A 13,704-nucleotide genomic window follows, 5' to 3' on the forward strand; every position below is an offset into this window, starting at 1 on the left:
GTGTTTGTGGTGTGGACTGCTGGAGACCTAGGGAAGAACACAGGGTCTTTGTGGAGCTATGGTGCACACTTCATGCTGGGAGCTGCTCCAACTGGAGCTTCTCAGACCTCCCACACATTGTTTTGGCAAGTGTTCTTCCTCTTCTGCACCGCGCAGACACTCTTAGTCAGTATTCTCAGGGAGTGGATTTCACATTGACAAAGGGAAATCTGTTTTGTTGTTTGAAGCAAATATTTGCCCTCTACAATTTTATTGTTACTTTAAAGGGTGTTACTTACTATTAGCTTTAAAGAAAATCAGAATAAAAATGAAGCAGTTCCCTCCTGTTCATCAACAGTAATTTCTTTTCATTTTTATCTCTAAATCTCTGTGATTAATAATACCTTATTCTAGGAAAAACAAAAACCTCTTCCAACAAAGAGCTTTCTTTTAGTAAAATGGAAATATTTTCCAGCATGGAGGCATTTGCTTTCTTTTAGCAGTTTTGGGGCTCTTTGTACATTCAGAGTTCAGCCCACTTGTATAGATGAATCACTGAAACTTTTGTTTATACCTAAATTGGCTGGGACACAGAGCAATGTTTCATAAGTTCTACGGGGCAATAGACAGCTCAGGTTTTGAACTTGTAATATAGATACACAGCTAATAGCTTAGTTTAATAAAGTGTGGACATGTTTATTAATGTGTCTTTATTCTATGCTTTAGTTGTCAATCTGTAAAATGGAGTACCAACAGTCACTAACTCCTAAAGCTGTTGTGGTATTTCAGAGTTGTGTATCCTATTTCTCACGCCACTTACTGGTGCTGCAATCTCCTAAACTTATTTCTTACTTCCATTTTCCTATTGTCCTTGTTCTGTGAAAATCAGCTACATGATTATTACAAAGAGCTAGACTAGACAGAAACTTGTGAAGTAGTACTACCTTTATTTTTCCATCACAATGATCTTCTGATGTATGCTATATGTTATAAAGAAATTAAAGATCAAAGGACACTTTTCCCTTATTCCTTCAAGGAAAATTTAGGCTCTTAGCTGAAACTCAAGAGTTTCTCAGATTTAAGAAATATATTAAATACTAGCAACAAATTTAGAAATAGGTATCTTTATTAAAAGTTTTAAGAGGGAAAATAAAATCAATCAACTTCAAGGAGACATAGTAGACATAAAAGGATTCAGCGTATAAAGATTTGATCTTAAATACATTTTCTGCTTTAAAATTCCTTATTTAGTAAAGGTTCCCTTTCATAGAAATAGCAAAATACATTTGTAATTACTTTTAGTTTGAAAGGAAAATAGTAAGATTTTTCTGGAGTAAAATGCAGTTGATGTTCCATTAGGTCTTCTAACTGCTTAGTAAATGTTGTCTAAAATTTCTTTTGTTTGCTTTTTTGGGCTGATTTTATTTTCACCTCATATAAATGAGCCATTTTAAGACTCTAACTAGAAACCTTAAATCTTCTAAACGATTGAATCCTCTATTTTTTTTTCTCTCCCCAGTCCTGTACTGGGGATTGAACCCAGGGTTTTGTCTTGTACTTTACCAGTTGAGTTTTGCTCCCAGTCCTTTTGCTTTTCTTTTTGAGAAAGGTCTTACTAACTTTTCCTTTATTGGCTTTGAACATGAGATCCTCTCTCCTCCACTTCCCAGGGAGCTAGAATTAGAGGCCTATGTCATCATAACTACTTAGACCACCTCTTTTGGAGAGATGTTCATAGTTAAACATGATTAATTTTCAAAGTATTTCACTCTTTTTGGCGATAGTGTTCCAAGACAGACTACCTGAGTTAATTAATATGCCACAGGAATACATAAAAATTAAATATGAATTGTGTATGTTCAATTTATGTCACAGTATCAGTATCATTTTTTAATATCAGGTGAGCTGGGGAAAAGTAACATCCTGTGTTCCTTCTATCATATTATATTATATGGCTTCTATTGTATTTGTTATGTACAATGTGCTTGGTAACAGGTTTTCTATTATTTACAAACCACCTCCAAATCCTTAATAACCCATTGATGAAGATTTGTGACATTAGTTTATATAATGCTTTCTAGTTTTAAAGCCAAATTTCTTAATTCAAAAACTGGGCATTTGACTTAAGTTCTACCAGGAATGCATCCAAAATACAAATTTGTGTATCAGTTTACAAATTTCTTCATCCATGCATTCAAATGCAGTGACTAGCACCTCTTAGAGGAGGAAAGGCTGGGCTATCAGCCACCAGCCCAGCCCAGGCTCTCCTGGGGATCAGTGTGTGGTTTGGGGCTCTGAATTAGAGAGAACTCCACACACTTGTAAGGGAGGAAGGAAAGAGCTTTAGGGAAGAGCCCTTCTCACATTTGGGGAAGTCAGGAAAGATCTCTAGGACGTAACCTGTGTTACCAATCCACCAGAATTCACTCTGTAATATTTGTGCAGATTAATGGCTAGAACAAAAGTTAAATCCTACTTTGAGGACAAGACAATAGTAGAAGAGGAGGCTACATAACTTTCCTTTATTAAGGAAAAAAAAATCCAAATCACAATGTTTCACATACTTAAGAATACGATACAACTATCTATATAAATGAGGAACAGCTTTTATGGAAAGCAGAAAAAGCCTACATACCTACATTTTGAATGGATGGCAGACAATGGATTACTCAGGATGTGATTTTATAGGCTTGCAGACTCAGTGTGTTGAGTTTAACATGTTGAGGTTCCAGAAATGAATATTTTGGAAAGATCAAAGCATTTATAGAATGTCTTTAAGTTAGCCATCTGTTCCATGGCACCTTATAAGATACTCCTGGTTTTCAAATGAGCAAACAGAGCATGTAAATGCTAATATTTTGACCTGTGGTTTGCATGGTAGAGGCATACACATTCTAATGAAAAATAACAGGGCACTTGGTCCACCTAGGAAGACACACTGGGCAGTAGCCTCAGGACTAAGTAATCTTCTCTGCATAATTCAGTGGTGGGAGCAAGAGAGCCTGAGGCTTTCTCTGAGGAAAACTTGAAATTTTGGATTTCAGTTGATCTGTATGACTAGAAGAAAAATGAACTTCCTATCAGCTGAAAATATGACGAATCTTAGCATTTATTTCAGGAGCTTGCATTGAGATTTTTCATTAAAAACACAGAACACCTACTGAATATTTTTACTAATCTTAGCTCCAATGCCAGTATCCTGAACTGTATACTTACATATGGTACAATGATAATTATATAATTATAATTTATTATGCAAGGTATGTAAGTATATATATCATCTATATATTTAATAATCCAAAAATGGTGTTGCAGCAGAACAAAAGGGTAGCTTCAACAGATGTGAAACTGAACAAGTCATTCAGCATGATTTTTACTGTTGGGCAATGTAGCTCATCAGATGAGAGCTACTATTAGCCTGGCTAACCATCTACATACACATACACATACAGGAAGAAATTAAATTTCACTACAAATCTTTCCAGATTCACTCAAAATGAAAAGAAAAACAAACAAAAAAACCCTAAGGGTACCTATTAGAAAAAAAGAGAAATATTATAGTCACAGATTAAAAAAATCTGGTTTTTATGCTATATACTTAAGGTTTCTTTTCAGCAATTCAGGGTGTCCCTGATTAAAGAAAACAGTGTTCATTTTAATATGCCAAAAATCTGTTCTATTCCTTGCCTTCTTTCCCTACCCTTTTGGAACCAAACAAGGAAAAAGCTTTCTACCAGCTCCTCCTGGCAGGTTAATGGGCACCTGTGTTCTGACTCCTTGGCCCAGTGCTGCGGTGGGGTACCTGCATGGGAGGAGGCACAGTAGGGTTGACCTTTTGCTAATCACTGTGCCACAGCAACTACTGGCACAGCTCATTATGAAAAGAAATCCTTCAATGAGCTGTTTTTCAAAGAGAGTTCCACTTTGATTTTCTTTAGAACAAAGATTTAACTTCCACATAAAAGCTTCCGATGAACAATTCTGTCAACTGGGCACTAAAGTAAAAAAGGCATCCTGTTAATTGTCTGTCATTATCAAGGGACTAAAAACTATCAAACACAGGCCTGCAATCTTGGCTTTCTGCCTTATAGGGGTTCGGCCACTTTTACTGACTGCTTATTATTATTTTACAGGGATGTCAATCAATTTGGCTGCCCCATATATAGAATATGTTGGAAATCTCCCAGTAATCAATCCCATTAAAACAACAATAAAAATTCCACAAACAGCTAAAGTGTACACTGTGTAGGAATTTATAGCCCCTTCATCTTCTAACTGTCACATAAGGAAGGATGGGGATAGCAAAGTACACTTAGGAGGACCACTAAGAAAGAGATGATTCTATTTTTTTCCATACTTATAAAACCAGTTCATCTGAAAACTTCTCTTTCTCTCTACTTCTTTCCTTTGCCCTCTAAACCAACCCCCAATTTAGCAACTGTATGGTCAAAAGGAAAGGTATGTTTCATGACTCACCAGCCATTTGCTGAATGCCACTGAATGCACCCAGGTTGCTGGAGGAGGTGGCCTGCTGGAGAAGCTGAAAATGAACACAAGGTGCAAAGTCAGAACCATGTGAAGATGAGAGCATAGTAACACCAAAACTTTCCTTTACATTTGTATAGTTGGCGACCATTGTCTGTTAATGGAGAAGGTCCCCAGAATTGGGGCTGTAAAACCAAATTAATATCTAATCTCTATTAAGAAGCACAGATAAGAGGGAAACACAACAGTACTGCCTTAAAACAATCAATTTACTCTTTTTAACAACCAGGTGTTAAATGTATTGAAACCAACATAGCATGACTAATTATGTCTCTCTGTAGTCTAGTAGTTTCTGTAACTCATCTCTGTCAGTCAAGATTCATACCGTCATCTATTGTTCTCTCCTTCACAGTTCAGTTTTATCTTTCATTAGATGCACATGGATTCATTAACTTTTAGGCCAACATAATGATCATTACAATGACTCTACATGTAAGTTTTATTGACTTTCAGACATACAGTTGTAGCTTCAGCCATATGTGGCAAAAAAAAAAAAAAGGCTGGTCTTTTTTTTTTTTTTGTCGGTTGTGGGGCCTGAACTCTGGGCCTGGGCGCTGTCCCTCAGCTCTTCAGCTCAGGGCTAGTGCTCTATCGCTTAAGACACAACGCCACTTCCAGCCTTTTCTGCTTATGTGGTATTGAGGAATCAAACCCAGGGCTTCATGCATGCAAGGCAAGCACGCTACCACTGAGCCACCTTCCCAGCCAAAAAATGCTGTTCTTAAGATGGTGTTCACTGGCTTAAAGAAACGTATGATTTGTAAGTATCTGGAATGCTATGTACAAAGAAGTTACGCTTCATAATTAATATGCCTGTGAAAGTGTGTACTTTCCCCCTATAGCTTTCAAAACCACATTTTTCCTGCCATGTAGAATTAGTGGGTGCCACATGATAAAGGTTCTGAAGTATTCCTGTCCTTGGTCCAACTCAGTTGAACTGTAGGTTAATTTGGGTTATTCTAAGATTTTAACTAGATGTATAGACATTCTTTTTTTGGTAAAAGATCAATACATATAGCTTGATCAATACAGATAGTACATTAGTTTGTACATGGGAAAATATAGTTACCTCCTATATTCCAATATGTATGTTGTATACTTACCGTATTTCTCGTTGAAAAATTGTTTTAATAGTACGTGCTCAAGAGAAACATGATAAATTTATGATTTTCAAAAAACTTTCTGAATATATCTGTAGCTGTGTGAAACATAAGGTAAAACACTATTGTTTATTGGTAAATATAAAGTCAATTTAATAAGATAAACTCTACAACTTATATAACTAAAAAGTGACATAGCACCAAGCATGGTGGGCTGTCAGTGGCTGTGAACCTGTTTCAGGTTACAGTGGTACTATAAGACTTCATGTCTACTGGTAGTAAAATCAAGAAACATGTATGACATGTTCACTCATCTCTCCTAGTTGGGAACATACTACATATGCACTCTGTGTGTGCACACAAATGCGCTCTCTCACACACAGAGGAAAACTGAGGAAGAGAAGTGGAGAACGTAGAGATTATCTATTTTATTTTTTTTGGGGTCCGGTTGTGGGGCCTGGACTCTGGGCATGGGTGCTGTCCTTCAGCTCTTCAGCTCAAGGCTAGCGCTCTACCACTTGAGCCACAGTGCCACTTCCGGCTTTTTTCTTTTTGCTTATGTGGTACTGGGGAATCGAACCCAGGGCCTCATGCATGCAAGGCAAGCACTCTACCACTGAGCCACCTCCCCAGCCCCAGATTATCTATTTTAATACAGAAATCCTTTCCTGTGGTTTAATTTGTTGAATTTATCATTTTCTGATGCTTACAAATTGCAGCCCTTTCTTCAACTTACATGTTTTAAAAATTAAGGTTAAATTATTTTTTTATTTTGAGGAATTAATAACTCCTGTTGAGAAAAATGTAAGTACCTGAAGGTCATGAAATCATCACTAAGAATTGTTTAAATGGATAATCAATACTTTGTAAGCCAGGCTTCAAATCTATGGCTCACCCAAGAGGCAGGAGAATGACTTACTGGCTAAGAGCTCTTTCAGAGAACAGAACTTTCACGTGACTGAAGCAGTAAAATATGTCTAAGAAAAACTTGGTGCTCAAAAATATCAAAAGACATTTTTATACGTGAAATTCTCTTATGGGTATAGAAATATGTTGCAGATGATCCAGAGATTTTTGTGGGCATAGAAAATATGTCAGAATACTGAAAGGCAGAGTTTCTACCAAATAGGGGAGCAGGAAGGTAGACTCTTACAAAGTATGAAAAAGTAAGCATAACATCAATCTTGGATAAAAATTCTGGTACATACAAGTAAACTGATGGTCTGTAAATACTCGACCAGCACAAGTTTGTGGAGATGGTTAATCTGAAACCACACAGATTACTAGCAGTTGTGTGGTCTGAGCTTCCCTTTCCTCACCTAATCATCAAGCAATATCACTTCACCTTTCAAGGCACAGGGAGGGACTGCCCTGCATAACAGAATTTTTGCTATGAAGTACAGTTAATGGATGATCTAATCCTGAGAGATATAGTTAAAATGTAAAATGACAGAATTAGGACACAACAGGCACATATGCATACTCTCTCAGGCTTGAATAAAAAGGTCTAAACTTAGTGGGGGTAGAAGTATGGTTTAGCAGGAGCGGAACCAAAAGTAAACACTTAGAGGCACTCACTACCTCTTAGCTGACTTAACCAGCTGTCAAACACACAATGTCATTTCTAACACAGGCTTTGAAACACTTGTAACAAGTTTAGCATAGGTGAATTTTTCCGCCCTACATCAAACAAGAGTTAAGTTAGTCATGAACTTACGCTAATCAATTTCACTTGGAAAAAATTTTCTGCCTAAATGGCGATTTCAATAATTCCCAAGACTCAAAATGAATGGAAAACAAATTCTTCCTTGTACTTAGCTTCCTAGATCCTCCAGTTTTATTCCTTTCCTTCACATAGATCCTCAAGACCAGCACTCACCGCCAGGTACTGTGGGGTAAGTCCGCCCAGCCCTGTCAGGTTCCCCCAGGTGGCAGTGTTGAGCTGTTGCATCTGCTGTGCAAGTTGCTGTTGGAGGCGTCTCTGTTCTTTGTCCTTCTGAGTATCAGCAAACTTCACCACGATAGGTGAAGAACAGCCCTGTGGTCAGACACAGCGGAAAGTGAAGAAGAAGTTACAGCCTGGTTGCATGTTTTCATGACACTGTCAGCACTGGATCTTGGTTAGCTATTCTGGAGCACATGAAATGGTCTGGAATGGTTTACAAATGGTTTGATATTCCTTCTCTGAATGGTACCATCAATGGAAAATTAAGATTGTGTCATTGGCTCTCTAGGGGAGTTCTGGTGAAGCCATTTATCAAATTGCTTCTCCTTTCTCTTCAGATATCTTCTTTCAACTTAAGCTTCATGGCTCACTTGCCTTAAAGATAGCCCTGTGTTTGTGTGTGTGTGTCTGTTTCCACAAGTGAGAAGAGGAAAAAGTGGGAAGGTGAGAAACTGTAGTGGGAATGAAAACATCTTATGTCCTTTCCTTTTTTTTTTTTTAAAGATAAGAGCCTTGAATATGTAGTCTAGGCTGGCCTCTTCTTGCCTTCACCCCCAAGTGCTGGGATTATAGATGTGTACAACCACACTGGGCTCAGAAATTCAGGAATAATTTCTACTCAATAATAGGGCATTGGTTCCATCCTAGGAATATGGATGAAGGACAGATATTCAGAAAGTAAAAGCACTGACCAAGTTAACTACTCCTATGTTTTCAGAAAGTTCTTTTCTTCCTGCCATGTCATTATCTGTCCTATCTAAAATCCCCAGAGCAAATCAAGATAATCTGCCTTCTAATCAGAGGAGGTATATATTAAATGGCAGAAGGAAGATTCTACTTGGTTTCTCTCCTGTGACTGACTGCATCTCACTATTCTAGAAGCTTCTTTCAGTTTTAATTTCCTTTAAAAGGCAAGGAGGGAAATAGTAAGAAAGAAATGGTTAAAGGTCATGTAATAGGCTGACTTTACTTTTGCAGTAGAGATAATCTTCAGGGAAAATAACCTCAAGCACCATCCTCCCTTCTGCGCACCTCTGAAACAACTGCCACTTCCTAAGAACTCAGCAGAATGTCCCCTCCCCCTCTTGTCTTTGCTGCTCAGTGTGGCTTCCCTTCACATGTCACTACTGAAGCTGCTCTACTTTGCTGAGGTAAAGGGAAGCAATTCTATCCAAGTGTTTAAATAAAAACGTTTATCGAAATCCAGAATAATAGACCTCTCTTTCGTCCCTCAGAAATACTATTGCCATTAAAATGAACTTTCCATTTCCTTTAGGTAATTTATTTTGATTTGAAAAACATGTTTCCATTTTTTCCTTAATACATAGGTTATCAGGTGTGTTTAAAAAAAAGCCAGAAAAGTGAGTGACTGCTTAGGTGTTGAACTCCAGTCTATAAATCTTGAGCTGTGGTAAACTGAGTCATGGTACAGAATGTCAATAAATACATAAAAATAGCATTTTTACCATTTAAAAATAACCATTTCATTTTGCTTTATCTGCTCTATATTTCAGTGTATTATCACTTTCATAATGAGAAAGATGGAAATCCTCAGAAGATGGAAGTTGAAGAGAGAAGGTTTTGTATGAAAAGGCTCATTACTGTTGCATGAAATGTGCTCCGTGACCATTGGTAGCATCTCCTTCTAGGAGTCATTAGTTTTCTTCTTTAAATAAAAGCAGAATATTCAATGTTTATGGCTTTAAAAAATGGTTGTTTAGATCAAGAAAGAAAAAAACAGGCGTGGAAGAAAGTGGGGAAATAGAAAGTAGTATAAAATTGTTTATTCTTTTACTATTCACATCATTTAAATTCAGGTAATACATTTTGATTAAAGATGCATGCTGGATTCATAAAAATAATGTAGTACTTGTAAAAAAAAAAACAAAACCAAAAACCAAAAGCAAAGCCAACCACCTTTGATTCTATAATTATAATGTGACTGCATAACATATAACCTATTTAAATGTAAATCTTTTGAATTAAAGTATCTTAGGGCTCCTTTAAGTGTGGATGTCCAGTTTTAAAAGCAAAATACACCAAATTTGATTTTCTTATAATAAAGATATTAAAAATAAAAGACCAAGAGTTTCTTAAAATCAATACAAATTATCCCTCTAACATGTTTCTTTTATGAAAGCCTCATGTTTCTTGGTTTTGGTTCATGCCCAGTTCTGTCTTTTATCTTCAGTTCTTCTGTCATAACACAGGAGACTAGATTCCACAGCATTCTCTGTGGCTTCATTTGGGCTCGTAGTCTGGAATAGGGATAGCTATGTTCCTAATAGTCCAATTTAGATTAAAAATATATCTAAAGGGAGAACAGCATGGGTATTAATCCTTTGATTACAGGAAGTAAAAATAAAAATGAAATGCATTATGGAAGATAAATACAGGCAAAGGCTTTTCTTCTTAATGGCACTTTAATTTTAACCTCCAAACCGAAAAATAGCTGGATATCCACAATAATAGCCACAATAATAGAATGGCTTAAGAGAAAATGGGGAACTAAAACATTATCACATATGTGAGTGCATGTTGTATAAGACTGGATTTCTAGATATTTCAATGCCTGCTAATTATTTCCTATCATGGCGTTTTTCACCTGAGCTTGCCGTCAGGTAGGGGGGTGGGACTGTCTTAAAAATGCATTGCACTGAAAGGAAAACACAGTGATTATATAATATATATTAGGAATATCAAAGTCAAAATTATTGTTCAAAAAAGACAATAGGCTTTGCAATGCTGATATCACAACTCAGAAAAGTACAGTAAACACGTAATGACAATTGCATGCACACTCCTTCCCCCCTTGTCACCCACCTGATTCTCTATAAAGCTGCCCACAGAACATGACGCATAATGATCACTTAGCTCCCAGCATGCTTTGGGAGATGCAGCATTGCAAAAAACAAACAAAAACAAACAAACAAAAAATAAAACCCCAACAAAATGGGGGTAAAAAGAAGCTCAAACAATTTCTGCACATTAAATAAAATTAGAATATATTTTTTGAAATAGAACAACATAGCTTCAGATAAACACCACAAGGCCACCACCTCCAGAGAAGATCACCCATACACAAAGATACAGTATACATAGTACAGCAGCACATGCACTCCCAATAGATTCTGTGAGACAATACAGAGTAAGTAATGGCATATCACTTTGGAATGTTTTTGTGCAAAATTCTGAAAGGCCATGACCCAAAATCACAGACTAAAAATATAGTGCCATCAATCTACACTTGTAGGTATAAACCCACACCAGTGTATTTGACTTTCCCTCAAGTCACTATATCTCATTAGGAGACCAGATTTGAGCCTTTTTATGTTTCTCGGTTGCTGCTCATGTTTGTTAAGGAAGGGGGGAAAAATCTACTTTTTCAAAGAACTCTAATTAATTAACATCTCACTGTTAGGTGGAAGAAGTATTAACTTCTCCAATATTCTTGAGATGCAGAACCACAATTTGATTTGACTGTATTACAGACAATTTGGTCCTCCATCTAAGAAGAACTTTGTGACTCAGTACTGGGAAAGCAGCAATCTGGGGTGGGGTGTCAGTGTTAATCCACACTAGGCTCTGCTTTTGAGGATGTATTTAATTCTTTAGATCCAGAATGACACTTTGCTTAAAATGTCTCATGACCAGTGCTGCTCCAATTAAAGGCTCAAAAAATAACTGGAGAGCAAGTAGAAGGTTTTTACTAAATGCATTTCAAGTCATTAGGGGGAAAATGCAGAGAAGATAGAGGATGGAGGGAGGGAGAGGACAAGGAAGAAGGGGGGAAAAGCAAGAAAAAGAGAGAAAGGAAGAAAGAAAAGAAAGGAAAAACCAAGATGGTAAAAATTGAAATCTGTGATTGTCATGTGAACAATCCACACAGGAGAGAATTGCTTTACCATTCCCCATCATTTGCACAAAGAAAACAAAGAAAGGGCAGATGATACAGTACCTCCATGGTCTGAGACTGATGCATGGCTTTGATTGCATTCTGTGCCATTGCCCTTGTAGAAAATGTGACAAACGCACAGCCTGTGGGAAACAAGGGGACAGGGAGCAGGAAAGACAAAAAACAACAAGACAAAAGGGTTGGACGCTTGTTAAACCAACACAGTCTACGAGAACTGCCACAAGACGACACTGTTCTCAGTAGTACATAAAAATAAACAACTCTTTTTGGTTTTATCTTATTTTGCTTTTTATTCACAGTGCTGACTTGCTAATCTGACCAAAGTAGAAAGATTTATTAATTTTTTAATGGGCACTAAAAGAGGAAGTTAGGTATTTTTTTTGAGCCACAGGGTTTGAAATTAGCAAGATCTAGTTTTCATTTTCTAACATGAAAAGTTGTTATTCTCTATTTTCTCCTTGGCTGATGGTCTTTACACTGAGGACATTCCCATATCAGGGATTTGCATTTCAAATTTTATTGTTGACATCTAGGAAGTAAATAAAATCTTCACACCAAGAGCAAATTAGCAAATAAATTTTAAGAGCTCAATGCATCAACAAATATATCTAATTCCTTCTGGGTAGTTAAAAAAACATTATGTATAAATATAAATTGATGCTATTCAAATGTAAACAAATACTAAATAGCATATAATAGCTTTAGTGTAACTATTAATTATTAACAAAAACAAATGCTTTATTACTTTGAGAATATTCAATAGTGTATAAAAATAAAACTTGAAAATTTGCCTTGGATTTATGAAATCTTCATGACTTGAGAGTTGTAACTTTGTGAAATGTGTCAGAGATTTGATCTGAAGTTTAACACACAAGACAATGTACATTTCTCTGAACATTTACTGTGAGACTTGTAAAGCTTTCCACGTCTGTTTTTTTTAGTGTTGTAAAAGAACTAGAATCTATAAATGCTGGTTCCTGCTTCTTGTAGCAGCATTGGCCACCATGCAGGTCACTGCTCCAACTACACGGCTCATTGCCCTCTGCACTAATAAAAACACTACATTTTATTCATCATGTACCCTTGGGCTTCTTAAGAGAAAAAGACTGTGAAATTAATGCAGATTCAGGCTGATTTTATAATAATACCACAGTGCACTAAAAGCTTAGCTAAAGCAATACAGACTTATTTCACTTATGATCTCTAATGACTTTAGAAGTGCATTGATTTTCAGCTTCTTTAGCCTTGCACAGTTTGAACTTAGGTATCAGAGAATAATTCAGTGTTCCACTCAATTTCCTCAAAACATTATTATTATTACTACTTAAAAAGATTTCCAAATGAAGTAGATCTAAACACTGAGAGGCTGAAGCTTATTGTCATTTCAAAGCAAACGCATGAAAGCAGAATTCTGGCATCAGCAATCTGAGATTGTTGCCCCTGTGGCCAATAAACAAAATAGAACATTCTACATTCAAACAACTAGCAGATTGTTTGGTTTATGTGAATCAACTGGGAGCTATAAACTATATTTTCTTCTTTTGCTCTGCATGTCTACCTGGTGAGATTATCAAGTCAATACTGCTATTAGGCCCCTTGTAATCAAACCACAGTAAGAAAAGGCATTGCCTGCCCACTACCCCCAACACACAATGACATCCAATCATGAAAATAAGTCAATGCATTTTTTCCCCTTTTGTATCATGCTGTAGTTCTTCATATGCAAAATCTCTCAGTATATGGAAAATCCATTCACCTCGTGGTTAAGCTGGCCTAAAGAAGTTGGAATGAAGTCCAGCTCATCATGAGCTGTATCATATCGTTCTGACAGGACAGCAGCTGATGAAGCTTACTATGTAAAACAAGTTGTCTGTACTGTACCTAGGCTGACAATAGCTTTTGTCATCTGTAAGAGCAATTTAATAGCCTTCTCTAAGACCTCTAAGTGATATGTGTAATAGAGTGTGAGACAGATGACAGTACCTTTACTGGCTTTCATACTGATGTTGAGGTCTAAAATTATAGTCTCAAATTTACCATCTGTTTCAAAGTAATATCTCTTAAAAATGTTATGACCACTGCCAACATTATACAGAGAAAATAACACCAAGAGATTTTTATTTTTCTATCTTTTTTGCCTTAGAGACAACAGTGGAGACAAAAGTGTTTAACAGAGATATAGAAGGAGCTATGCAAGGCCTAGTCTAATTCTGCCTTTA

The 13,704-nt window shown here is 36.6% G+C and overlaps 1 protein-coding gene across 11 annotated transcripts in view; it reads right to left on the bottom strand.

Moving 5' to 3' along the window:
* Celf2 (CUGBP, Elav-like family member 2) overlaps window positions 1-13,704 on the bottom strand; it is a 162,791-nt gene that overhangs the window by 41,223 nt on the left and 107,864 nt on the right. For all 11 annotated transcript variants that reach the window (XM_013014667.1, XM_013014671.1, XM_013014666.1 and 8 more), the window contains 3 exons: window positions 11,528-11,607; window positions 7,504-7,662; window positions 4,456-4,519 (listed from right to left, as the gene is read on the bottom strand). In XM_013014667.1, coding sequence (XP_012870121.1) covers window positions 4,456-4,519; window positions 7,504-7,662; window positions 11,528-11,607 — 303 coding nt within the window. The remainder of the gene's footprint in view (window positions 1-4,455; window positions 4,520-7,503; window positions 7,663-11,527; window positions 11,608-13,704) is intronic.

This window comes from Dipodomys ordii, unplaced genomic scaffold, assembly GCF_000151885.1.
Source record: "Dipodomys ordii isolate 6190 unplaced genomic scaffold, Dord_2.0 Scaffold24, whole genome shotgun sequence".
Classification (NCBI taxonomy): Eukaryota; Metazoa; Chordata; class Mammalia; order Rodentia; family Heteromyidae; genus Dipodomys; species Dipodomys ordii.